This window comes from Salvelinus alpinus, chromosome 22 (assembly GCF_045679555.1).
Source record: "Salvelinus alpinus chromosome 22, SLU_Salpinus.1, whole genome shotgun sequence".
NCBI lineage: Eukaryota > Metazoa > Chordata > Actinopteri > Salmoniformes > Salmonidae > Salvelinus > Salvelinus alpinus.
Window position 1 is genome coordinate 36,792,591 of NC_092107.1, and position 25,797 is coordinate 36,818,387.

The 25,797-nt window shown below is 42.9% G+C and overlaps 1 protein-coding gene across 2 annotated transcripts; it reads right to left on the bottom strand.

The window, feature by feature from the left end:
• Window positions 1–745: 745 nt before the first annotated feature.
• On the bottom strand, window positions 746–14,717 carry LOC139549486 (extracellular calcium-sensing receptor-like). Of its 2 annotated transcripts, XM_071360042.1 has the most exons (7): window positions 14,609–14,717; window positions 4,086–4,186; window positions 3,604–3,892; window positions 2,664–3,422; window positions 2,345–2,572; window positions 1,830–1,953; window positions 746–1,663 (listed from the first exon to the last, which is right to left on the bottom strand). In XM_071360042.1, the coding sequence occupies exons 1-7, from the start codon at window positions 14,687–14,689 to the stop codon at window positions 762–764; spliced, it is 2,484 nt and encodes an 827-aa protein (XP_071216143.1). In that variant the 5' UTR covers window positions 14,690–14,717; the 3' UTR covers window positions 746–761. The 2 variants fall into 2 exon arrangements, with proteins under 2 accessions (XP_071216143.1, XP_071216142.1); XM_071360041.1 differs by lacking the exon at window positions 14,609–14,717 and having other exon boundaries at window positions 4,086–4,999.
• Window positions 14,718–25,797: the final 11,080 nt, after the last annotated feature.

Below are 25,797 nucleotides of genomic sequence, written 5' to 3' on the forward strand. Positions count from 1 at the left end.
CAACATACATTTTGGCCACTAGATGGCGGCAGTGTATGTGCAAAGTTTTAGAATGATCAAATTAACTATTGCATTTCTGTTCCCGACTTTGTATCAAGACTGCCCAAATATGCCTAATTTGTTTATTAATAACTTTCTATGTTAAAAATTGTGCACTCTCCTCAGACAACAGCATGGTATTCTTTCATAGTAATAGCTACTGTAAATTGGACAGTGCAGTTAGATGAACAAGAATTTAAGCTATCAGATATGTCTATGTCCTGGGAAATATTCTTGTTACTTACAACCTCATGCTAATCGCATTAGCCTACATTAGCTCAACCGTCCCGTGGAAGGGACACCGATCCTGAGGAAGTTTTTTAAACAGATTTTTTACCAAAACTGAGGCAGGGTGTTGGCTTTAGTATTGTTTCAATTAACCTCTTGAGATGGGAAAACATGTTTTTTATTCAGTTGAACATGTTCTCTTCATGAAAGAATATTAAAATCAGGTGAAATCAACTTTTTTTCCCCCCACCAAGTTACAATAGCCGAAAGGTACTCATTTCGTGGAAAGACCCAGTGGCTTATTTGCCAGAATAAGGACATGCCATTTGCTTGTGTGTCTTTCACGAACAGTGGGGTGCATGTACTGTATGTTGACAGAATAGCATTGAAGCTTAACACATTTCCAATGACAAGTTTTACGTGTTCCAGCAGAGCAGCACAAGGAAAGATTTTAGGAAAAGCATCATTACATGTTTTTATTGTAAGTTTTAATTTCATTTCATATTCCCCATCATGTGTTTCTTGGTATTTAGCTCAGGTTTAAACAGGATTATATAACATTTAGGTGCAAATATACAGAAGAGCATTCCATAACTAGAGGCCAGAATAGCAAAGATCTCCACAGCTACAGTGAACTTCCCAGGAGAGCTGACATAAGCTGGGATAAAGGTGATCCAGACTGCACAGAATATGAGCATGCTGAAGGTGATGAATTTGGCCTCATTGAAGTTATCAGGCAGCTTCCGAGCCAGAAAAGCCAGCACAAAGCACAAGAGAGACAGGAGTCCTATATACCCCAACACAGCCCAGAAACCAATAGCTGACCCCACATCACACTCTAGAATGATCTTTTCCTTGTAGGTTTTCATATTATTGTATGGGAAAGGAGGGGAGACTGTTAACCAAAGAGCACAGATCAGGACCTGTATGAGAGTGAAAGCCAGAACACTGAGTCTCTGCTGTTGAGGACCAAACCATTTCATGAAATTACTGGCTGGAAGCGTAGCCCTGAAGGCCATCAACACCACTATTGTTTTCCCCAGAACACAAGAGATGCAGAGGACGAAGGTGATCCCAAACGCTGTGTGACGCAGCATACAGGACCACTCAGAGGGCCGGCCAATGAAAGTAAGAGAGCACAGAAAACACAGAGTCAAGGAGAAGAGCAGCAGGAAGCTCAGCTCAGAGTTGTTGGCCCTGACGATGGGAGTGTCTTTCTTTATCAAGTAGAGAATAGCCACAAGCCCAGTTAGAAACACTCCCAACAAGGAGAAAAGCAGAAGTACAATCCCCATGACCTCAGTAAAGGTCAGGAACTCAATAGCTTTAAATATACATTTGTCTCTGCCAAGATTGGACCAGTACACATCAGGGCAGTGTATGCAGCCATTAGAATCTGAAAGGAAATCATGATTAGTTATGATGAGTAGTAAAGTAGAACACATGATGTCATAATCTAGACATTACATTGACCAAGGACTGAACTCTGAAAAACTGGATTAGGACACACATCGCGCAATTTGTGTAAGTTCTGTGTAGAATGAATGTTGGGCTTGTGGTACCTGTAGCGTTGCTGATCTCTCCCTCTGAACATGGGACACAGTCATAACAGCATACGGGCTTTCCTTTCTGTACAGCCTTACGAGTGCCTGGGGGACAGCTCTCACTGCACACTGACAAGGGCATCTTTAGGGGTACAGAGAGCATACACGGTTTACTGTAAATGTTACATGTTTTACTCCAGCAGGGTTTGTTACATAAATGTTTTCAATTGTAATAATGAGCCACGCAATAAGGAAGGAAAGGATGTTTTATATTCACGTACACCGGATAGGTGGAGTGAAATGTGTTGTTTTACAGGGTCAGTCATAGTAGTACCGAGAACCTGGAGCTAATTAGGGTGAAATGCCTTGCTCATGGGCATATCGACAGATATTTAACCTTGTACGCTTGGATTTCTGAACCAGCAACCTATCAGTTACTGGCCCAACGCTCTAACCGCTAAGCTTCTGTTAGTTGTGCAAAGTTGTGTTTGTAAATTAGTTCGTTTTACTCTGTTGGCACCTATTTACTGTACCTGTTGGAGCCCCCCAGGCCAAATGATGTCCTCTGTCCTGAGGACAAACTGTTGTCCAGGGGGTAGGGAGGCATCATAGTAGCCCACTGGTTTAAACTGGACCCCTCCGTCTGGCCCACGCTGCCAGTTCACCACCTCGTACTTGGCTGCTGCAGCACCTGTACTGTCAAACCACACCTGGTCCCCTGTCTTTATGGTGAAATTCACCTGCTTCAGAGACTCCACTACCTGGGGAAAAAAGGAACAAGTATGAGCTTTTTTATTTTGAGATATACTGGCAGTGAGGAATAGAGAATGGATGGTTTTTAGTTGCTGTTACCTGCCAAGGTTCAGTTCTCACATTTTGATCACATCCGCGTCCCTCTTTGCACTTCAGCAAGCTGTGCATGGAGTGGGCCACTGCATATATGGCTTTATAGATATTACTAGAGTATCTGAGCTCTTCCACGTCTGCATTATAATCTCTCAGCTCTATCAGATCCTGATACTCACTACAAGGACTACTCACTGTTGCATTCTCCTGGTGGCTTGTCTCTGTGCATTGAAATGCCGTGTCCCAGAACTGCTTTATCACAAAGTCAGAGAAGCCGCTGATGTTGGCCTTCTGGACAGCGAACCCCAGTGAACCCCCCAGCACACTGTAGCTAGTAGGGGTGACCAGGCTGTCTGCAGTGATCCAGGCCTCCACACCAATAAACTGTAGGCCAGTGATGTTCTGCAGACTGAGCTCCTCCAGCAGGTTGTTCATCTCCACGTGGGCCAGAAAGCCTACGATCACCTTGGCCTTCCCACCTCGGATCACATTAACAACGTTTAACAGCTTCTCTGGCTCCGTCCGGCTGAACTTCTCTGAGTATTCCACACAGACACCCTCCTCCTGGGCTGAAGCCAGGAAGATAGCCATACCGCTGTTGCCATAGTCACTATCACTGTTGACCGCTCCCACCCAGCTCCAGCCGAAGTACTTGACCAGCTGGGCCAGGGCTCTGCTCTGATAGAAGTCACTGGCGATGGTTCGGAAGAAAGAAGGGTACTCCTTCCTGCTGCTAAGGCACTCACATGTGGCAGAGTGGCTGATCTACAGAAGAGAGAGAGGACGAGAGAGACATGGAGAGAGAGAGAGAAAGGGAGAGAGACAGGGATTGGGAGAGAAAGAGAAAGGGAGAGACAGAGGGAGAGAGAAAGAGACGGAACTGAATACACTAAAACAAGATAGACTTAAATTCTCGTATAATTGCTTGTCCTATAGGGCCTCCTACCACAGGTATTTGGAATGGACCGGTGGTGCGTGACATCACTATAGTGGAGGAGGACTCTGACTCTCCGATGATGGCGTGAACTGCTGTTTGGCCGAAGCAGGTCTTTCCCACCGTCCTCTCCTGACCGTTCATCAGGGCCATGGCCGCACGTATAGAGTACAGAGTCGAGCCGCAGTTGTCATAAATACGATATCCAATAGAGACATTCGGAAGCAGAGTGTCACTGCTGTTGATCTCCTCGATGGCGAAGATCATGGTCTGAGCAAACCGGAACTCTCTGAGGTTTACACTAGAGGAAAGGTCAAGAAAGAGATCAGTTGAAGTTTTACCAATCATGAGCATACAACCACAAATGTTGTGTTTAATTTGATAATAAAAAAATAAAAACGTATAATATTTATATAGCCAAATATTCAATAAACTGTAACCAAGGAGGAGCTTACTTGGAGAATTTGAGAGGTGGTGTCTGTGAAGGAGCTTACCTGGAGCAGGTGAGAGGGGGTGGTGTTTCTGTGAAGGAGAGCGGGGGCTGTGTGGTTTTGCTGTGGATGGAAAAGGCTCCTCCTATAGTCACGTCTCCTTCCTTGGACAGCAGAGGGAACTCTGGGCTCCCCAGCATCCGACAGACAGCCTCCGTTCCCTCTGCCCCAAAGACTCCTAACAACCCCACCACTACCACCCACAGCAGCTGCATCACACTCTCTCACACACACTCTGAAGGGGTTTCACTCCCTGACCTGAGACCTGAGCAGACACCTACACTGAGTTTTATACTCACAAAGACAGCTGCAGGGCATGGTGGACTAGAGTTATCCAATCAGAGACAGGCGTAATGGGACGGTCTCTACGGGCCACTGTGGATATTATTGCCTCTATTGTAATAACGTATCATCACTGCGCTGCTTTAAAGACAGGTTAGCAGGATGACATTTCACTGTGCTGCTTTAAAGACAGGATAGCAGGATGACATTTCACTGCGCTGCTTTAAAGACAGGATAGCAGGATGACATTTCACTGCGCTGCTTTAAAGACAGGATAGCAGGATGACATTTCACTGTGCTGCTTTAAAGACAGGTTAGCAGGATGACATTTCACTGTGTTGCTTTAAAGACAGGATAGCAGGATGACATTTCACTGCGCTGCTTTAAAGACAGGATAGCAGGATGACATTTCACTGCGCTGCTTTAAAGACAGGATAACAGGATGACATTTCACTGCGCTGCTTTAAAGACAGGATAGCAGGATGACATTTCACTGCGCTGCTTTAAAGACAGGATAGCAGAATGACATTTCACTGCACTGCTTTAAAGACAGGATAGCAGGATGACATTTCATGATGACATTTCACTGCGCTGCTTTAAGGACAGGATAACAGGGATTCAGCTGAGTGGTAGAGCTCCAGGACTTCAGCTGAGTGGTAGATCTCCAGGACTTCAGCTGAGTGGTAGAGCTCCAGGACTTCAGTTGAGTGGTAGAGCTCCAGGACTTCAGCTGAGTGGTAGATCTCCAGGACTTCAGCTGAGTGGTAGATCTCCAGGACTTCAGATGTGTGGTAGATCTCCAGGACTTCAGCTGAGTGGTAGAGCTCCAGGACTTCAGCTGAGTGGTAGATCTCCAGGACTTCAGCTGAGTGGTAGAGCTCCAGGACTTCAGCTGAGTGGTAGATCTCCAGGACTTCAGCTGAGTGGTAGAGCTCCAAGACATCAGATGTGTAGTATAGCTCTATACATAACTGAGTAACCTCTGGTGGCAGAACATTCCATGATGAAATGACTCTGTACATAACTGAGTAACCTCTGGTAACAGAACATTCCACGATGACATGACTCTATACATAACTGAGTAACCTCTGGTAACAGAACATTCCATGATGACATGACTCTATACATAACTGAGTAACCTCTGGTAACAGAGCATTCCATGATGACATGACTCTGTACATAACTGAGTAACCTCTGGTAACAGAACATTCCATGATGACATGACTCTGTACATAACTGAGTAACCTCTGGTAACAGAACATTCCATGATGACATGACTCTATACATAACTGAGTAACCTCTGGTAACAGAACATTCCACGATGACATGACTCTATACATAACTGAGTAACCTCTGGTGGCAGAACATTCCATGATGACATGACTCTATACATAACTGAGTAACCTCTGGTAACAGAGCATTCCATGATGACATGACTCTGTACATAACTGAGTAACCTCTGGTAACAGAACATTCCATGATGAAATGACTCTATACATAACTGAGTAACCTCTGGTAACAGAGCATTCCATGATGACATGTCTCTGTACATAACTGAGTAACCTCTGACAGCAGAGCATTCCATGATGACATGACTCTATACATAACTGAGTAACCTCTGGTAAACAGAACATTCCATGATGACATGACTCTGTACATAACTGAGTAACCTCTGGTGGCAGAGCATTCCATGATGACATGACTCTGTACATAACTGAGTAACCTCTGGTAAACAGAACATTCCATGATGACATGACTCTGTACATAACTGAGTAACCTCTGGTAACAGAGCATTCCATGATGACATGACTCTATACATAACTGAGTAACCTCTGGTGGCAGAGCATTCCATGATAACATGACTATATACATAACTGAGTAACCTCTGGTAACAGAACATTCCATGATGACATGACTCTATACATAACTGAGTAACCTCTGGTAACAGATCATTCCATGATGACATGCCTCTATTCATAACTGAGTAACCTCTGGTAACAGATCATTCCATGATGACATGACTCTATACAAAACTGAGTAACCTCTGGTAGCAGAGCATTCCATGATGACATGACTCTATACATAACTGAGTAACCTCTGGTAACAGATCATTCCATGATGACATGACTCTGTACATAACTGAGTAACCTCTGGTGGCAGAACATTCCATGATGACATGACTCTATACATAACTGAGTAACCTCTGGTAACAGATCATTCCATGATGACATGACTCTATACATAACTGAGTAACCTCTGGTAACAGATCATTCCATGATGACATGACTCTATACATAACTGAGTAACCTCTGGTAACAGAACATTCCATGATGACATGACTCTATACATAACTGAGTAACCTCTGGTAACAGAGCATTCCATGATGACATGACTCTATACATAACTGAGTAACCTCTGGTAACAGATCATTCCATGATGACATGACTCTATACATAACTGAGTAACCTCTGGTAACAGAGCATTCCATGATGACATGACTCTGTACATAACTGAGTAACCTCTGGTAGCAGATCATTCCATGATGACATGACTATATACATAACTGAGTAACCTCTGGTGGCAGAGCATTCCATGATGACATGACTCTATACATAACTGAGTAACCTCTGGTGGCAGAACATTCCATGATGACATGACTCTGTACATAACTGAGTAACCTCTGGTGGCAGAACATTCCATGATGACATGACTCTATACATAACTGAGTAACCTCTGGTGGCAGAACATTCCATGATGACATGACTCTGTACATAACTGAGTAACCTCTGGTGGCAGAACATTCCATGATGACATGACTCTATACATAACTGAGTAACCTCTGGTAACAGAACATTCCATGATGACATGACTCTATACATAACTGAGTAACCTCTGGTAGCAGAACATTCCATGATGACATGACTCTATACATAACTGAGTAACCTCTGGTAGCAGAACATTCCATGATGACATGACTCTATACATAACTGAGTAACCTCTGGTAGCAGAACATTCCATGATGACATGACTCTATACATAACTGAGTAACCTCTGGTGGCAGAACATTCCATGATGACATGACTCTATACATAACTGAGTAACCTCTGGTAACAGATCATTCCATGATGACATGACTCTATACATAACTGAGTAACCTCTGGTAACAGAGCATTCCATGATGACATGACTCTATACATAACTGAGTAACCTCTGGTAACAGAGCATTCCATGATGACATGACTCTATACATAACTGAGTAACCTCTGGTAACAGAACATTCCATGATGACATGACTCTATACATAACTGAGTAACCTCTGGTAACAGAGCATTCCATGATGACATGACTCTATACATAACTGAGTAACCTCTGGTAACAGATCATTCCATGATGACATGACTCTATACATAACTGAGTAACCTCTGGTAACAGAGCATTCCATGATGACATGACTCTATACATAACTGAGTAACCTCTGGTAACAGATCATTCCATGATGACATGACTCTATACATAACTGAGTAACCTCTGGTAACAGAGCATTCCATGATGACATGACTCTATACATAACTGAGTAACCTCTGGTAACAGATCATTCCATGATGACATGACTCTATACATAACTGAGTAACCTCTGGTAACAGATCATTCCATGATGACATGACTATATACATAACTGAGTAACCTCTGGTAACAGAACATTCCATGATGACATGGCTCTATACATAACTGAGTAACCTCTGGTAACAGATCATTCCATGATGACATGACTCTATACATAACTGAGTAACCTCTGGTAACAGATCATTCCATGATGACATGACTCTATACATAACTGAGTAACCTCTGGTAACAGATCATTCCATGATGACATGGCTCTATACATAACTGAGTAACCTCTGGTAACAGATCATTCCATGATGACATGACTCTGTACATAACTGAGTAACCTCTGGTAACAGATCATTCCATGATGACATGACTCTATACATAACTGAGTAACCTCTGGTAACAGATCATTCCATGATGACATGACTCTATACATAACTGAGTAACCTCTGGTAACAGAACATTCCATGATGACATGACTCTATACATAACTGAGTAACCTCTGGTAACAGATCATTCCATGATGACATGGCTCTATACATAACTGAGTAACCTCTGGTAACAGATCATTCCATGATGACATGACTCTATACATAACTGAGTAACCTCTGGTAACAGATCATTCCATGATGACATGACTCTGTACATAACTGAGTAACCTCTGGTAACAGATCATTCCATGATGACATGGCTCTATACATAACTGAGTAACCTCTGGTAACAGATCATTCCATGATGACATGGCTCTATACATAACTGAGTAACCTCTGGTAACAGAACATTCCATGATGACATGGCTCTATACATAACTGAGTAACCTCTGGTAACAGATCATTCCATGATGACATGGCTCTATACATAACTGAGTAACCTCTGGTAACAGAACATTCCATGATGACATGACTCTATACATAACTGAGTAACCTCTGGTAACAGATCATTCCATGATGACATGACTCTGTACATAACTGAGTAACCTCTGGTAACAGATCATTCCATGATGACATGGCTCTATACATAACTGAGTAACCTCTGGTAACAGATCATTCCATGATGACATGGCTCTATACATAACTGAGTAACCTCTGGTAACAGAACATTCCATGATGACATGGCTCTATACATAACTGAGTAACCTCTGGTAACAGATCATTCCATGATGACATGACTCTATACATAACTGAGTAACCTCTGGTAACAGATCATTCCATGATGACATGACTCTATACATAACTGAGTAACCTCTGGTAACAGATCATTCCATGATGACATGACTCTATACATAACTGAGTAACCTCTGGTAACAGATCATTCCATGATGACATGGCTCTATACATAACTGAGTAACCTCTGGTAACAGATCATTCCATGATGACATGACTCTATACATAACTGAGTAACCTCTGGTAACAGATCATTCCATGATGACATGGCTCTATACATAACTGAGTAACCTCTGGTAACAGATCATTCCATGATGACATGGCTCTATACATAACTGAGTAACCTCTGGTAACAGAACATTCCATGATGACATGGCTCTATACATAACTGAGTAACCTCTGGTAACAGATCATTCCATGATGACATGGCTCTATACATAACTGAGTAACCTCTGGTAACAGATCATTCCATGATGACATGGCTCTATACATAACTGAGTAACCTCTGGTAACAGATCATTCCATGATGACATGACTCTGTACATAACTGAGTAACCTCTGGTAACAGATCATTCCATGATGACATGGCTCTATACATAACTGAGTAACCTCTGGTAACAGATCATTCCATGATGACATGGCTCTATACATAACTGAGTAACCTCTGGTAACAGAACATTCCATGATGACATGGCTCTATACATAACTGAGTAACCTCTGGTAACAGATCATTCCATGATGACATGGCTCTATACATAACTGAGTAACCTCTGGTAACAGAACATTCCATGATGACATGACTCTATACATAACTGAGTAACCTCTGGTAACAGATCATTCCATGATGACATGACTCTGTACATAACTGAGTAACCTCTGGTAACAGATCATTCCATGATGACATGGCTCTATACATAACTGAGTAACCTCTGGTAACAGATCATTCCATGATGACATGGCTCTATACATAACTGAGTAACCTCTGGTAACAGAACATTCCATGATGACATGGCTCTATACATAACTGAGTAACCTCTGGTAACAGATCATTCCATGATGACATGGCTCTATACATAACTGAGTAACCTCTGGTAACAGATCATTCCATGATGACATGGCTCTATACATAACTGAGTAACCTCTGGTAACAGATCATTCCATGATGACATGACTCTGTACATAACTGAGTAACCTCTGGTAACAGATCATTCCATGATGACATGGCTCTATACATAACTGAGTAACCTCTGGTAACAGATCATTCCATGATGACATGGCTCTATACATAACTGAGTAACCTCTGGTAACAGAACATTCCATGATGACATGGCTCTATACATAACTGAGTAACCTCTGGTAACAGATCATTCCATGATGACATGGCTCTATACATAACTGAGTAACCTCTGGTAACAGAACATTCCATGATGACATGACTCTATACATAACTGAGTAACCTCTGGTAGCAGAGCATTCCATGATGACATGACTCTATACATAACTGAGTAACCTCTGGTAACAGAGCATTCCATGATGACATGACTCTGTACATAACTGAGTAACCTCTGGTAACAGAGCATTCCATGATGACATGACTCTATACATAACTGAGTAACCTCTGGTAACAGAGCATTCCATGATGACATGCCTCTGTACATAACTGAGTAACCTCTGGTAACAGAGCATTCCATGATGACATGGCTCTATACATAACTGAGTAACCTCTGGTAACAGATCATTCCATGATGACATGACTCTATACATAACTGAGTAACCTCTGGTGGCAGATCATTCCATGATGACATGACTCTATACATAACTGAATAACCTCTGGTGGCAGATCATTCCATGATGACATGCCTCTGTACATAACTGAGTAACCTCTGGTAACAGAGCATTCCATGATGACATGGCTCTATACATAACTGAGTAACCTCTGGTAACAGATCATTCCATGATGACATGACTCTATACATAACTGAGTAACCTCTGGTGGCAGATCATTCCATGATGACATGACTCTGTACATAACTGAGTAACCTCTAGTGGCAGAGCATTCCATGATGACATGACTCTGTACATAACTGAGTAACCTCTAGTGGCAGATCATTCCATGATGACATGACTCTGTACATAACTGAGTAACCTCTAGTGGCAGAGCATTCCATGATGACATGACTCTGTACATAACTGAGTAACCTCTGGTAACAGATCATTCCATGATGACATGACTCTGTACATAACTGAGTAACCTCTGGTAACAGATCATTCCATGATGACATGACTCTATACATAACTGAGTAACCTCTGGTAACAGATCATTCCATGATGACATGACTCTATACATAACTGAGTAACCTCTGGTAACAGATCATTCCATGATGACATGACTCTGTACATAACTGAGTAACCTCTGGTAACAGATCATTCCATGATGACATGACTCTATACATAACTGAGTAACCTCTGGTAACAGATCATTCCATGATGACATGACTCTATACATAACTGAGTAACCTCTGGTGGCAGAGCATTCCATGATGACATGACTCTATACATAACTGAGTAACCTCTGGTAACAGATCATTCCATGATGACATGACTCTATACATAACTGAGTAACCTCTGGTAACAGATCATTCCATGATGACATGCCTCTATACATAACTGAGTAACCTCTGGTAACAGAACATTCCATGATGACATGACTCTATACATAACTGAGTAACCTCTGGTAACAGATCATTCCATGATGACATGACTCTATACATAACTGAGTAACCTCTGGTAACAGAACATTCCATGATGACATGACTCTATACATAACTGAGTAACCTCTGGTAACAGATCATTCCATGATGACATGCCTCTATACATAACTGAGTAACCTCTGGTAACAGAGCATTCCATGATGACATGACTCTATACATAACTGAGTAACCTCTGGTAACAGAACATTCCATGATGACATGACTCTATACATAACTGAGTAACCTCTGGTAACAGAGCATTCCATGATGACATGACTCTATACATAACTGAGTAACCTCTGGTAACAGATCATTCCATGATGACATGCCTCTATACATAACTGAGTAACCTCTGGTAACAGAGCATTCCATGATGACATGACTCTATACATAACTGAGTAACCTCTGGTAACAGATCATTCCATGATGACATGACTCTGTACATAACTGAGTAACCTCTGGTAGCAGAGCATTCCATGATGACATGACTCTATACATAACTGAGTAACCTCTGGTAACAGATCATTCCATGATGACATGACTCTATACATAACTGAGTAACCTCTGGTAACAGAACATTCCATGATGACATGACTCTATACATAACTGAGTAACCTCTGGTAACAGATCATTCCATGATGACATGACTCTATACATAACTGAGTAACCTCTGGTAACAGATCATTCCATGATGACATGACTCTATACATAACTGAGTAACCTCTGGTAACAGATCATTCCATGATGACATGACTCTATACATAACTGAGTAACCTCTGGTAACAGATCATTCCATGATGACATGACTCTATACATAACTGAGTAACCTCTGGTAACAGATCATTCCATGATGACATGACTCTATACATAACTGAGTAACCTCTGGTAACAGAACATTCCATGATGACATGACTCTATACATAACTGAGTAACCTCTGGTAACAGATCATTCCATGATGACATGACTCTATACATAACTGAGTAACCTCTGGTAACAGAACATTCCATGATGACATGACTCTATACATAACTGAGTAACCTCTGGTAACAGATCATTCCATGATGACATGGCTCTATACATAACTGAGTAACCTCTGGTAGCAGAGCATTCCATGATGACATGACTCTATACATAACTGAGTAACCTCTGGTAACAGATCATTCCATGATGACATGGCTCTATACATAACTGAATAACCTCTGGTAACAGAGCATTCCATGATGACATGGCTCTATACATAACTGAGTAACCTCTGGTAGCAGAGCATTCCATGATGACATGACTCTATACATAACTGAGTAACCTCTGGTAACAGATCATTCCATGATGACATGGCTCTATACATAACTGAGTAACCTCTGGTAACAGATCATTCCATGATGACATGGCTCTATACATAACTGAGTAACCTCTGGTAGCAGAGCATTCCATGATGACATGACTCTGTACATAACTGAGTAACCTCTGGTAACAGAACATTCCATGATGACATGACTCTATACATAACTGAGTAACCTCTGGTAACAGAGCATTCCATGATGACATGACTCTATACATAACTGAGTAACCTCTGGTAACAGATCATTCCATGATGACATGACTCTATACATAACTGAGTAACCTCTGGTAGCAGATCATTCCATGATGACAGTTTGTTTGAAGTGTATGCAAATAGATTCTACAAGTGGCGTAAAAAAATAAAATGAAGTTTGTTCTGAAATGTCTATCCTGTATACTGTTGAAGTCGGAAGTTGACATACACCTTAGCCAAATACATTTAATCTCAGTTTTTCACAATTCCTGACATTTAATCCAAGTAAAAATTCCCTGTTTTACGTCCGTTAGGATCACCACTTTATTTTAAGATCGTGAAATGTCAGAATAATAGTAGAGTGATTTATTTCAGCTTTTATTTCCTTCATCACATTCCCAGTGGGTCAGAAGTTTACATACACTACATTAGTGTTTGGTAGCATTGCCTGTATATCGTTTAACTTGGGTCAAACATTTCGGGTAGCCTTCCACAAGCTTCCTACAATAAGAGCAACAATGAGCTGGTGTAACTGAGTCAGGTTTGTAGGCCTCCTTGCTTGCACACGCTTTTTCAGTGCTGCCCACACATTTTCTATAGGATTGAGGTCAGGGCTTTGTGATGGCCACTCGAATACCTTGAATTTTTTGCCCTGTAGGCCTCCTTGCTTGCACACGCTTTTTCAGTGCTGCCCACACATTTTCTATAGGATTGAGGTCAGGGCTTTGTGATGGCCACTCGAATACCTTGAATTTTTTGCCCTTAAGCCATTTTGCCACAACTTTGGAAGTCTGCTTGGGGTCATTGTCCATTTGGAAGACCCATTTGCGACCAAGCTTAAACTTCCTGACTGATGTTTTGAGATGTTGCTACAATATATCCACATAATTTTCCTCCCTCATAATGCCATCTATTTTGTGAAGTGCACCAGTCCCTCCTGCAGCAAAGCACTCCCACAACATGATGCTGCCACCCCCGTGCTTCACGGTTGGGATGGTGTTCTTCGGCTTGCAAGCCTCCACCTTTTTCCTCCAAACATAACGATGGTCATTATGACCAAACAGTTCTATTTTTGTTTCATCAGACCAGATGACAATTCTCCAAAAAGTACAATCTTTGTCCCCATGTGCAGTTGCACACCGTAGTCTGGCTTTTTCATGTTGCTTTTTGATCAGTGGCTTCTTCCTTGCGGAGCGGCCTTTCAGGTTATGAAGATATAGGACTCGTTTTACTGTGGATGTAGATACTTTTGTACCTGTTTCCTTCAGCATCTTCACAAGGTCCTTTGCTGTTGTTCTGATATTGATTTGCACTTTTCGCACCAAAGAACGTTCACCTCTAGGAGACAGAACACGTCTCCTTACTGAGCGGTATGACGGCTGCGTGGTCCCATGTTGTTTATACTTGCGTACTATTGTTTGTACAGATGCACGTGTTACCTTCAGGTGTTTGGAAATTGCTCCAAAGATGAACCAGACTTGTGGAGGTCTACAATAATTTTTCTGAGGTCTTGGCTGATTTCTTTTGATTTTCCCATGATGTCAAGCAAGACAGCACTGAGTTTGAAGGTAGGATTTGAAATACATCCACAGGTACACCTCCAATTGATTCAAATGATGTCAATTAGCCTGTCAGAAGCTTCTAAAGCCATTACATATTTTTTCGGAATTTTCCAAGCCGTTTAAAAGCACAGTCAACTTAGTTAATGTAAACTTCTGACCTACTGGAATTGTGATACAGTGAATTATAAGTGAAATAATCTGTCTGTAAACAATTGTTGGAAAAATTACTTGTGTCATGCACAATGTAGATGTCCTAACCAACTTGCCAAAACTATAGTTTGTCAATAAGAAATGTGTGGAGTGGTTGAAAAACGAGTTTTAATGACTCCAACCTAAGTGTATGTAAACTTCTGACTTCAATTGTATGGGAACAGACAATGCATCTGCATTGCTTGCTGTTTGGGGTTTTAGGCTGGGTTTCTGTGTAGCACTTTGTGACATCGGCTATGTAAAAATGGTTTTATAAATTCATTTGATTGAATTTGATTGATAATAGAAAGATCAGGAAACATTTGTAATTTTTTTGTACATGTATTTAACCCCTTATTTGTGTCTCTTAACAGTCTCCATATATTCAGTACTTCCATAATTTTGTTCAACTGGTACCAGGGGACCTTCAGACAAGTCTTATGAGGCCTCCGGACGTCCTAGAGCAAAACAATGTACGTGTTTGTGAGAGTCTCACCTTTCCACGGAGGGGTCATAGTGTTAGCCCAAACTGTTGGGAAGTTCGACTTCGGCCTTAGGAGGTTAACCCTCCTGTTACGTTGTTGGTCAATTTGACCCATTTCCACTTTTGATTTGTCTAAAATACTAGTGAACCTCTTTTTCTCCATGAAAATAAATTACTTTTCCTCATTTAGGGTCATGAACCTGCACTACCATTAAAAAGTTTGGGGTCCTTGTTTTCCATGAAAACATACATGAAATGAGTTGCAAAATGAATAGGAAATATGGTCAAGATGTTGACAAGGTTATAAACAAAGATCTTTTATTAAAATAATAATTGTGTCCTTCAAACTTCGCTTTTGTCAAAGAATCCTCCATTTGCAGCAATTACAGCCTTGCAGACCTTTACATTCTAGTTGTCAGTTTGTTGAGGTAATCTGAAGAGATTTCACCCCATGCTTCCTGAAGCACCTCCCAAATGTTGGATTGGCTTGATGGGCACTTCTTACGTATCATAGGGTCAAGCTGCTCCCACAACAGCTCAATAGGGTTGTGATCCGATGACTGTGCTGGCCACTTTATTATAGACAGAATACCAGCTGACTGCATTTTCCCTAAATAGTTATTGCATAGTTTGGAGCTGTGCTTTGGGTCATTGTCCTGTTGTAGGAGGAAATTGGCTCCAATTATGCGCCGTCCACAGGGTATGGCATGTCGTTGACAAATGGAGTGATAGCCTTCCTTCTTCAAGATGCTTTTTACCCTGTGTAAATCTCCCACTTTACCTCCACCAAAGCACCCCCAGACCATCATATTGCCTCCACCATGCTTAACAGATGGCGTCAAACACTCCTCCAGGATCTTTTCATTTTTTCTGCGTCTCACGAATGTTCTTCTTTGTGATCCGAACACCTCAAAATTAGATTTGTCTGTCCATGACACTTTTTTCCAATCTTCCTCAGTAGAGTTTTTTTTAAAAAATGTTACCTTTATTTAACTAGGCAAGTCAGTTAAGAACAAATTCTTATTTTCAATGACACTCTAGGAACAGTGGGTTAACTGCCTTGTTAAGGCGCAGAACGACAGATTTGTACCTTGTCAGCTCGGGGATTCAATCTTGCAACCTTCCAGTTACTAGTCCAACGCCCTAACCACAAGGCTACCTGCTGGTTACTAGTCCAACGCCCTAACCACAAGGCTACCTGCTGGTTACTAGTCCAACACTCTAACCACAAGGCTACCTGCTGGTTACTAGTCCAACGCCCTAACCACAAGGCTACCTGCTGGTTACTAGTCCAACACTCTAACCACAAGGCTACCTGCTGGTTACTAGTCCAACACTCTAACCACAAGGCTACCTGCTGGTTACTAGTCCAACACTCTAACCACAAGGCTACCTGCTGGTTACTAGTCCAACGCCCTAACCACAAGGCTACCTGCTGGTTACTAGTCCAACACCCTAACCACAAGGCTACCTGCTGGTTACTAGTCCAACACCCTAACCACAAGGCTACCTGCTGGTTACTAGTCCAACGCCCTAACCACAAGGCTACCTGCTGGTTACTAGTCCAACGCCCTAACCACAAGGCTACCTGCTGGTTACTAGTCCAACGCCCTAACCACAAGGCTACCTGCTGGTTACTAGTCCAACGCCCTAACCACAAGGCTACCTTCCAGTTACTAGTCCAACGCCCTAACCACAAGGCTACCTGCCGCCTACCTGCCGCCCACAGTGTCTGTGTTATTTTCTCCATCTTAATCTTTAAATTTTATTGGCCAGTCTGAAACATGGCTTTGCAACTCTGCCTAGAAGTCCAGCATTCCGGAGTCGCCTCCTCACTGTTGACGTTGAGACTTGTGTTTTGCGGGTACTCTTTAATGAAGCTGCCAGTTGAGGACTTGTAAGGCATCTGGTTCTCAAACTAACAATCTAATGTACTTGTCCTCTTGCTCAGTTGTGCACCGGGGCCTCCCACTCCTCTTTCTATTCTGGTTCGAGCCAGTTTGCGCTGTTCTGTGAAGGGAGAAGTACACAGACAAAATCAAGTTTGGTCTGTTTTTACTTGATTCTTTGACTGTCTTGAATCGTGTTCTAAACTGTGTGGGTCAATCTGACCCATATCACAATGGACGTCATTTTTCAGTAAAGCACAAGTGTTAAAGGTGAGTCTAGACTGACTGATCTACAAATCACCTTGCATCATAAATGACTATTGAATAGTATGTGTAGAACAGTCAGGCAGTCACAATTGACCCATGATACATCACGGTTTAAAATGCTCTTGAACAGAGCCACTGTGTGTGAGTCCGTGCGTGAGTCCGTGCGTGAGTACTTGTGTGTGCACATGTTTGGCAGACAGCTTATTTGTTTATGTTTGTGTGATTTTGGCAGATTGCTGTAATTTTAATTTGATGTATTCACTTCCATCATCTATCTTTACATCACCTCATTCTTCTGCAATTTAGGCCCATCATAATCATCTAGATGTGGGTATTAAAATCAGACTTTTGACAGTCACACTATGTAAACAATTCATTCAGTGTGCCTGATTTAGCGAGACGTTGTCGCTGTGTTCAATGTGTTGTTATTATGTTTCCCTGCAGATGTTTAATGATCTTCTGATATTTAATTAAAACCTGGGTTGTTTGTGTTGTGTGTTTGTGCAGACGCCTGTCAGATCGTTTTCCAGGCGAGTGATCTTCTGAGGGCCGTCCATAGGGGAGTTAGATCTGAGCTCAGGAACACGTGTTGAGCTGGAGGAGCCTGAGGCCTGCCCCCTGGACTCCCGTGGTTCTTCCTGGTTTCCCTTTGTGTCTTGCACCGGGCTAACCTTCTGGCTCTGAGCTGATGAAAGCATGGCCTGCCCCCTGGACTCCCGTGGCATTGAAAGTGGTCAACACAACCTGGCCAATAAAGAACGAACAGAGGAACAGCACTTTCTAATCACAAATGCAATGTTAACTTTCAAACGTTCAGCCTCCCTGCTAAATAACACTGAGCTTTCAGCCTCCCTGCTAAATAACACTGAGTCCACTGTAAGGCTCACATAGAGTTGTAATACATAGAGTTGTAATACATAGAGCTGTAATACATAGAGTTTCAATTCATAGAGTTTCATTACATAGAGTTGCATCTAAACAAATGGCTACTCAGATTATTTGCATTACCCCCCCTTTACACCGCTGCTACTCTCTGTTTATTATCTATGCATAGTCACTTTAATAACTCTACCTACATGTACATATTACCTCAATTACGTCGACTAACCGGTGCCCCCGCACATTAACTCTGTGCCGGTACCCCCCTGTATATAGTCTCGCTATTGTTATTTTACTGCTGCTCTTTAATTACTTGATACTTTTATTTCTTATTCTTATTCATATTTGTTCTTCTTTTTTTATAAACTGCTTTGTTGGTTATGGGCTCGTAAGTAAACATTTCACTGTAAGGTCTACAGCTGTTGTATTCGGCGAATGTGACTAATAACATTTGATTTGATTTGATTTGAACACATAGAGTTTCAATACATAGAGTGGCAATACATAGAGTTGCAATACATAGAGTAGTGATACCTATCAAAAAAAGTATGTTTCCAGAATACTTCCACAAGCACGTACTGTGGCTTTGTCATTGATTAAATTATGGTTAATTTGGGATAGTGAGCAGATATCCTATTGGGACAGTCTTGGACTGCTGTAAGACAATGGTACAGTCTTGGACTGCTGTAAGACAATGGGACAGTATTGGACTGCTGTAAGACAATGGGACAGTCTTGGACTGCTGTAAGACAATGGGACAGTCTTGGACTGCTGTAAGACAATGGGACAGTCTTGGACTGCTCTGAGACAATGAGACAGTCTTGGACTGCTCTGAGACAATGAGACAGTCTTGGACTGCTCTAAGACAATGGGACAGTCTTGGATTGCTGTGAGACAATGGGACAGTCTTGGACTGCTGTGAGACAATGGGACAGTCTTGGACTGCTCTGAGACAATGAGACAGTCTTGGACTGCTCTGAGACAATGAGACAGTCTTGGACTGCTCTAAGACAATGGGACAGTCTTGGACTGCTGTGAGACAATGGGACAGTCTTGGACTGCTTTGAGACAATGAGACAGTCTTGGACTGCTCTGAGACAATGAGACAGTCTTGGACTGCTCTAAGACAATGGGACAGTCATGGACTGCTGTGAGACAATGGGACAGTCTTGGATTGCTGTGAGACAATGGGACAGTCTTGGACTGCTGTAAGACAATGGACAGTCTTGGACTGCTCTAAGACAATGGGACAGTCTTGGACTGCTCTGAGACAATGGGACAGTCTTGGATTGCTGTAAGACAATGGGACAGTCTTGGACTGCTCTGAGACAATGGGACAGTCTTGGAATGCTGTAAGACAATGGGACAGTCTTGGACTGCTCTGAGACAATGAGACAGTCTTGGACTGCTCTGAGACAATGAGACAGTCTTGGACTGCTCTAAGACAATGGGACAGTCTTGGAGTGCTGTGAGACAATGGGACAGTCTTGGACTGCTGTGAGACAATGGGACAGTCTTGGACTGCTCTGAGACAATGAGACAGTCTTGGACTGCTCTGAGACAATGAGACAGTCTTGGACTGCTCTAAGACAATGGGACAGTCTTGGACTGCTGTGAGACAATGGGACAGTCTTGGACTGCTTTGAGACAATGAGACAGTCTTGGACTGCTCTGAGACAATGAGACAGTCTTGGACTGCTCTAAGACAACGGGACAGTCATGGACTGCTGTGAGACAATGGGACAGTCTTGGATTGCTGTGAGACAATGGGACAGTCTTGGACTGCTGTAAGACAATGGACAGTCTTGGACTGCTCTAAGACAATGGGACAGTCTTGGACTGCTCTGAGACAATGGGACAGTCTTGGATTGCTGTAAGACAATGGGACAGTCTTGGACTGCTCTGAGACAATGGGACAGTCTGTGGAATGCTGTAAGACAATGGGACAGTCTTGGACTGCTCTGAGACAATGGGACAGTCTTGGATTGCTGTAAGACAATGGGACAGTCTTGGACTGCTCTGAGACAATGGGACAGTCTTGGACTGCTCTGAGACAATGGGACAGTCTTGGACTGCTCTAAAACAATGAGATAGTCTTGGACTGTTGTAAGAAAAGGACTCCTTTGTAGATGACTTCTCTATTGCCCAGTCCAAAATCAACCAACCAAATTGATGTGTGTGTTTTCTGTAATTTATATAATTCAGGGCTCATCTCTAATATCGATTTTGGTCGCAGTGTGACTCCCTTGTAAAATAAAGGTTAAATACAAATAAATTAAAAACTCCTACTACTCTCCCTGGACTGTATGAAAGGAAAATAGATGAGGTATCAACAACATGAAATACCCTTCAGTAGGCCAGATGGAGTTTCCATCGATATTACTTATACCTAACCCATCCTTTCATATGTCCATTCTGGCATGGGCTAGGGGTTAGGTGTTGCTTTCAGAGTATGTGTCTCTCTGCCCAGACACAAGTGTTGACTACTAACTACTATGGCACAGAGGGCCATATCATGGACTCTGTCTCCCTCCACTGACTGTGTTGACTGAGAGCAGCCTCGCTAGATCACTAGTAGTGAATGACAACATGCAGAAGCATCCTCTCTGTCAACACGATGTTGACTGCAGGTTGTATTATATGGCATGTTATTCAACAGGGGTTGTATAGTTTCCTGATAGTGTGAGATTATTACTAACTTGACTATTCGAACAAATTATTATGTTCTCCCAATGGTGTAGCTTCTCTAGATGGACTCTCATGTGTGCACCAGCATTCTCAACATTATTTGCCAAATCTCGTTTATTAAAGGGGAAATCTGCATTTGAAACGTCCATTTTTGAAATCATAATAATTGTAAATATTCTAAGGATGTATGATTCACCTATACACACTGGTCCCTGGTTCAAATGTTAAGATATGAGTGCATTGGGTCGTGGGGATCCAAAACTAATCCAAATGAAGCATGAATCGGTCAGAAAACCGATTAAAATGTTAAAATAGCTCACTATTGTTTTTTCTAACTTATTTGTTTTATACCTCTTGTCTGTTGAAATGATGCGTTCTCTCCTTCAGTTCGGTAGCCTATCGAACTTTTATGCTTGGAACTGCATATGACTGTCAGATAGCAGGTGTGCAGGACACACAGCTGCTGGCGCCAAAGACAGGTATCACTGTTCTTCTAATAGGCTAGTCGTAAATCTGGCGCCTTCAGCATTCAGATGCTGCAAAATAGATTTTGCGATGTCAATTCATAGGCTTAATTAGTTGAGTGACAACCAATGTATTTGCTGGGTCATTGTTACCAAATGCGCTGTAGAAAAGTGTGTTTTACAGGAGTTATGTAGCCTACCAGAGGGGACGCAACTCACATTTTCAGTCATGCAAACTTTATTTAGATTTTACAGGTTCACCGTAATAAAAAGTTTGGCTAGTTTTGCTTTAAACAGTCAGTGTATTTGGTAATTTTTTGATGAACAGGGTAACAGGGACAGCAATGATTTCGTATTTATTTGTCAAAGTGGAGAAGCTCTTCTTAAATTCCAAATGGGCTAAACCACTTGCTTTCGAGACGGGGGGGGTAAAATTCTAAGCATGGCATTATATATTAATTGGCTAAATGCCAATGCTAATTTCTAAATATAAATAATTACAGAGTACTAGCTCAAAACATTTTCAAATGTCCAAAAATGACCAGTTAATCAGTGGGTAACCTCTGCCGAGTCCCCAACAACTGGATGGTCCAGCGATGAAGGGAAATGGAAAGACAGTTTGTGACGAGACATTAACGAGGCCACATTCCATCTTAACTCCTCCTCAACATCTACTGGATTGGTTGAACAATCATTTTTTTTTCATTCTCGTCAAGACCAGTATGTTGAGGATCTAGTTTCAGGCCTTTCTTTTACGCCTGCTACGATAGGTTAATCAGTGGGTGATGGGGATTTCAGATAATATAAAGTGGGGGAGGGCAAAAAAAGCATACATTTTCCCCCCACCCTAGTCTGATAGTGGGGTGGTAGATTCTCAGGTAGCTGGTCTCAACGCAGGTGCCTACACACCATTGACATTGACACGCACGCACGAATGCACACACGGGCACGCGCACACGCACACGCACACACACACACACACACACACACACACACACACACACACACACACACACACACACACACACACACACACACACACACACACACACACACACACACACACACACACACACACACACACACACACACACACACACACACACACACACACACACACACTAACAGAGGGCCACTCAGTTTAGAGAAGTAATCTCAGACAGACACAGCTCAGAGAGGCCCAGCTCAGACAGACACAGCTCAGAGAGGCCCAGCTCAGACAGACACAGCTCAGAGAGGCCCAGCTCAGAGAGACCCAGCTCAGAGAGACCCAGCTCAGACAGACACAGCTCAGAGAGACCCAGCTCAGACAGACACAGCTCAGAGAGACCCAGCTCAGACAGACACAGCTCAGAGAGGCCCAGCTCAGACAGACACAGCTCAGAGAGACCCAGCTCAGACAGACACAGCTCAGAGAGGCCCAGCTCAGACAGACACAGCTCAGAGAGGCCCAGCTCAGACAGACACAGCTCAGAGGCCCAGCTCAGACAGACACAGCTCAGAGAGGCCCAGCTCAGACAGACACAGCTCAGAGAGGCCCAGCTCAGACAGACACAGCTCAGAGAGGCCCAGCTCAGACAGACACAGCTCAGAGAGGCCCAGCTCAGACAGACACAGCTCAGAGAGGCCCAGCTCAGACAGACACAGCTCAGAGAGGCCCAGCTCAGACAGACACAGCTCAGAGAGGCCCAGCTCAGACAGACACAGCTCAGAGAGGCCCAGCTCAGACAGACACAGCTCAGAGAGGCCCAGCTCAGACAGACACTGCTCAGAGAGGCCCAGCTCAGACAGACACAGCTCAGAGAGGCCCAGCTCAGACAGACACAGCTCAGAGAGGCCCAGCTCAGACAGACACAGCTCAGAGAGCCCAGCTCAGACCCAGCTCAGAGAGGCCCAGCTCCTGAGCTCCCATCAGCGGCAGAAATGTATTTGAAATGGAACATGAATGTGTTCATGCCAAAGAAATCGTATCGAACCGAATCGCGTCGATTCGTTCCCTAATCAAACCGGATCACATCAAATCGTTTCAAACTAAAACGTATCGGTCCTGTATCGTGTCGGAGACCATGCATCTAGATGCGTGTTGAATCTTTCATGAAAGGAGAGACGCTAACATCACTAATATATACCCATTGATTGTTCAGTTCATTGATCAGTTCAACTGTCACACTCCATCAGAACCCAAAATATCAACTTGTTTTACTCCAATGTTTGTAAACAAAGTAAATGTTAAACAAACACTGTATAGCCTTAAAACATGGTTTGAACTAATGTTTTTATATGATGGATGGTCAGTCCTTGCATCCATATCTCAGTCTATGAATCTGAGAGTGGTTACATTTCTCCAGGCCTATCCCTCAACTTTTAAATCAAAACAGAGGCGGGGTTCCCGCTTTGTTATTGCTTTAACTGCGGATTGGACCTTTTAAGATAGAGTGGGCCAATTCCTAACTAGATAAATGAGTGAGTAAATAATGTACTGATGTCAATGGTAGATTTGTTTTAAACTTTGAGATGTGTGCTTATACAGCAGGCTACGTCAGCCCATGGATCCTGGAAAGACCCTTTTCATATCTGTTACACAGGCCCATCTGTACATCAGCCTAGCACAGTCATTGTGATCGATCATTACACATCTGTGACTGTCATCCTCACAGTATTGTTCTATTAACGTTCAACATGTAAGGATAGGCTTATATCAATGTCTTCAGAAAGGTTTCACTTTATCTCCCCATTTCTACGGGACATATAACATTGTTTATTGTATAAATAGGTCTACTCCTGTGGTCTGTGGTGTGCGCAGCCCTTCCCAGCCCATAGATAATAAGTGTTTTTTGATCATTGGACAGAGCCACAGTTACCCCTCTGAGTGCACCTTGCCAGCCTGTTGCATCTCCTAATGCATCTCCTAATCACGTCCCCTTATCCCTCTGCCAGACCTGGAGACTAATTATGTTTCCACGCCACACCTGGTGAACTCTCGCCTCATCGCCCCCGGGTCCTGATGTCATCACCTGTGTATGAAAGACCTACCTGCCCCCGCCTGCCCGCCCGGCCTCTCCGTTCCTCCTGCGTCCCCAGGGCTTACCGTAAATTGGCAGGTCTGGGGCAAGGTTTCCTCACCGTTGCCCATCCCTAAGCGCCACGTTAAACCGGTTCAGCGAGTCTTTGTCATGCTTCGTTACATCTGGTCTAAGATGGCTCGTTAAAAAAGAGCTCCAGGCAAGGCTGGGACGTTGCGCAGGTGATTTTCCGGTGCTCTAAGTTCACAACAACCCTCCCCGTCTCTCTCCGGGGAAGTCTCTGTGTAATTGTTTTTCTTCGCCAGTCTGCTACAGTTAGTGATGTTTTCCACTTCGAGGCACCTCAGCTGAAACTATGGGAGCTCAGGGAGAGAAAACACCCACATGCTTTTCATTAAACAGTAGGGGGGGGGTTGAACATTAAAAAGAATAATAGCTCGTCCATAAAATAAGTTGGGGCCTGTTTGACTACCTGTACTCTAGAGCTAAAGTATACAGCTGTATATGTACAGTGTATTTTACTGAAGTGAATGTACAGTGTTACAACACAGTCTGAAAGAACCCCATATCCACAAAGAACATGACTATCATATGATTCACCTCTCTCTCTCTCTCTCTCTCTCTCTCTCTCTCTCTCTCTCTCTCTCTCTCTCTCTCTCTCTCACCTTTCATATATTAGATTCGTATCTCTCAGATCCCCATCTCTGTCACAGGGCAAGAAGTGCTATCATGTTATGGGACCTCTACACCAGGCGGTGTCAGAGGAAGGCCCTAAAAATTGTCAAACACCCCAGCCACCCCAGTCATAGACTGTTCTCTCTACTACCGCACTGCAAGCGGTACCGGAGTACCAAGTCTAGGACAAAAAGTATTCTCAACAGTTTTTACCCCCAAGCCATAAGACTCCTGAAATGGCTTCCCGGACAATTTGCAT

Bases quoted from the DNA above. Each gene is read 5' to 3' on its own strand.
- LOC139549486 (XM_071360041.1), bottom strand. From the start codon at position 4,297: ATGCAGCTGCTGTGGGTGGTAGTGGTGGGGTTGTTAGGAGTCTTTGGG. The intron at 3,893-4,085 runs GTAAGCTCCTTC...CCTTTCCTCTAG, and splicing joins CCCCCTCTCACCTGCTCCAG to TGTAAACCTCAGAGAGTTCC. The intron at 1,664-1,829 runs GTACCACAAGCC...ATTTCCTTTCAG, and splicing joins AGAGATCAGCAACGCTACAG to ATTCTAATGGCTGCATACAC.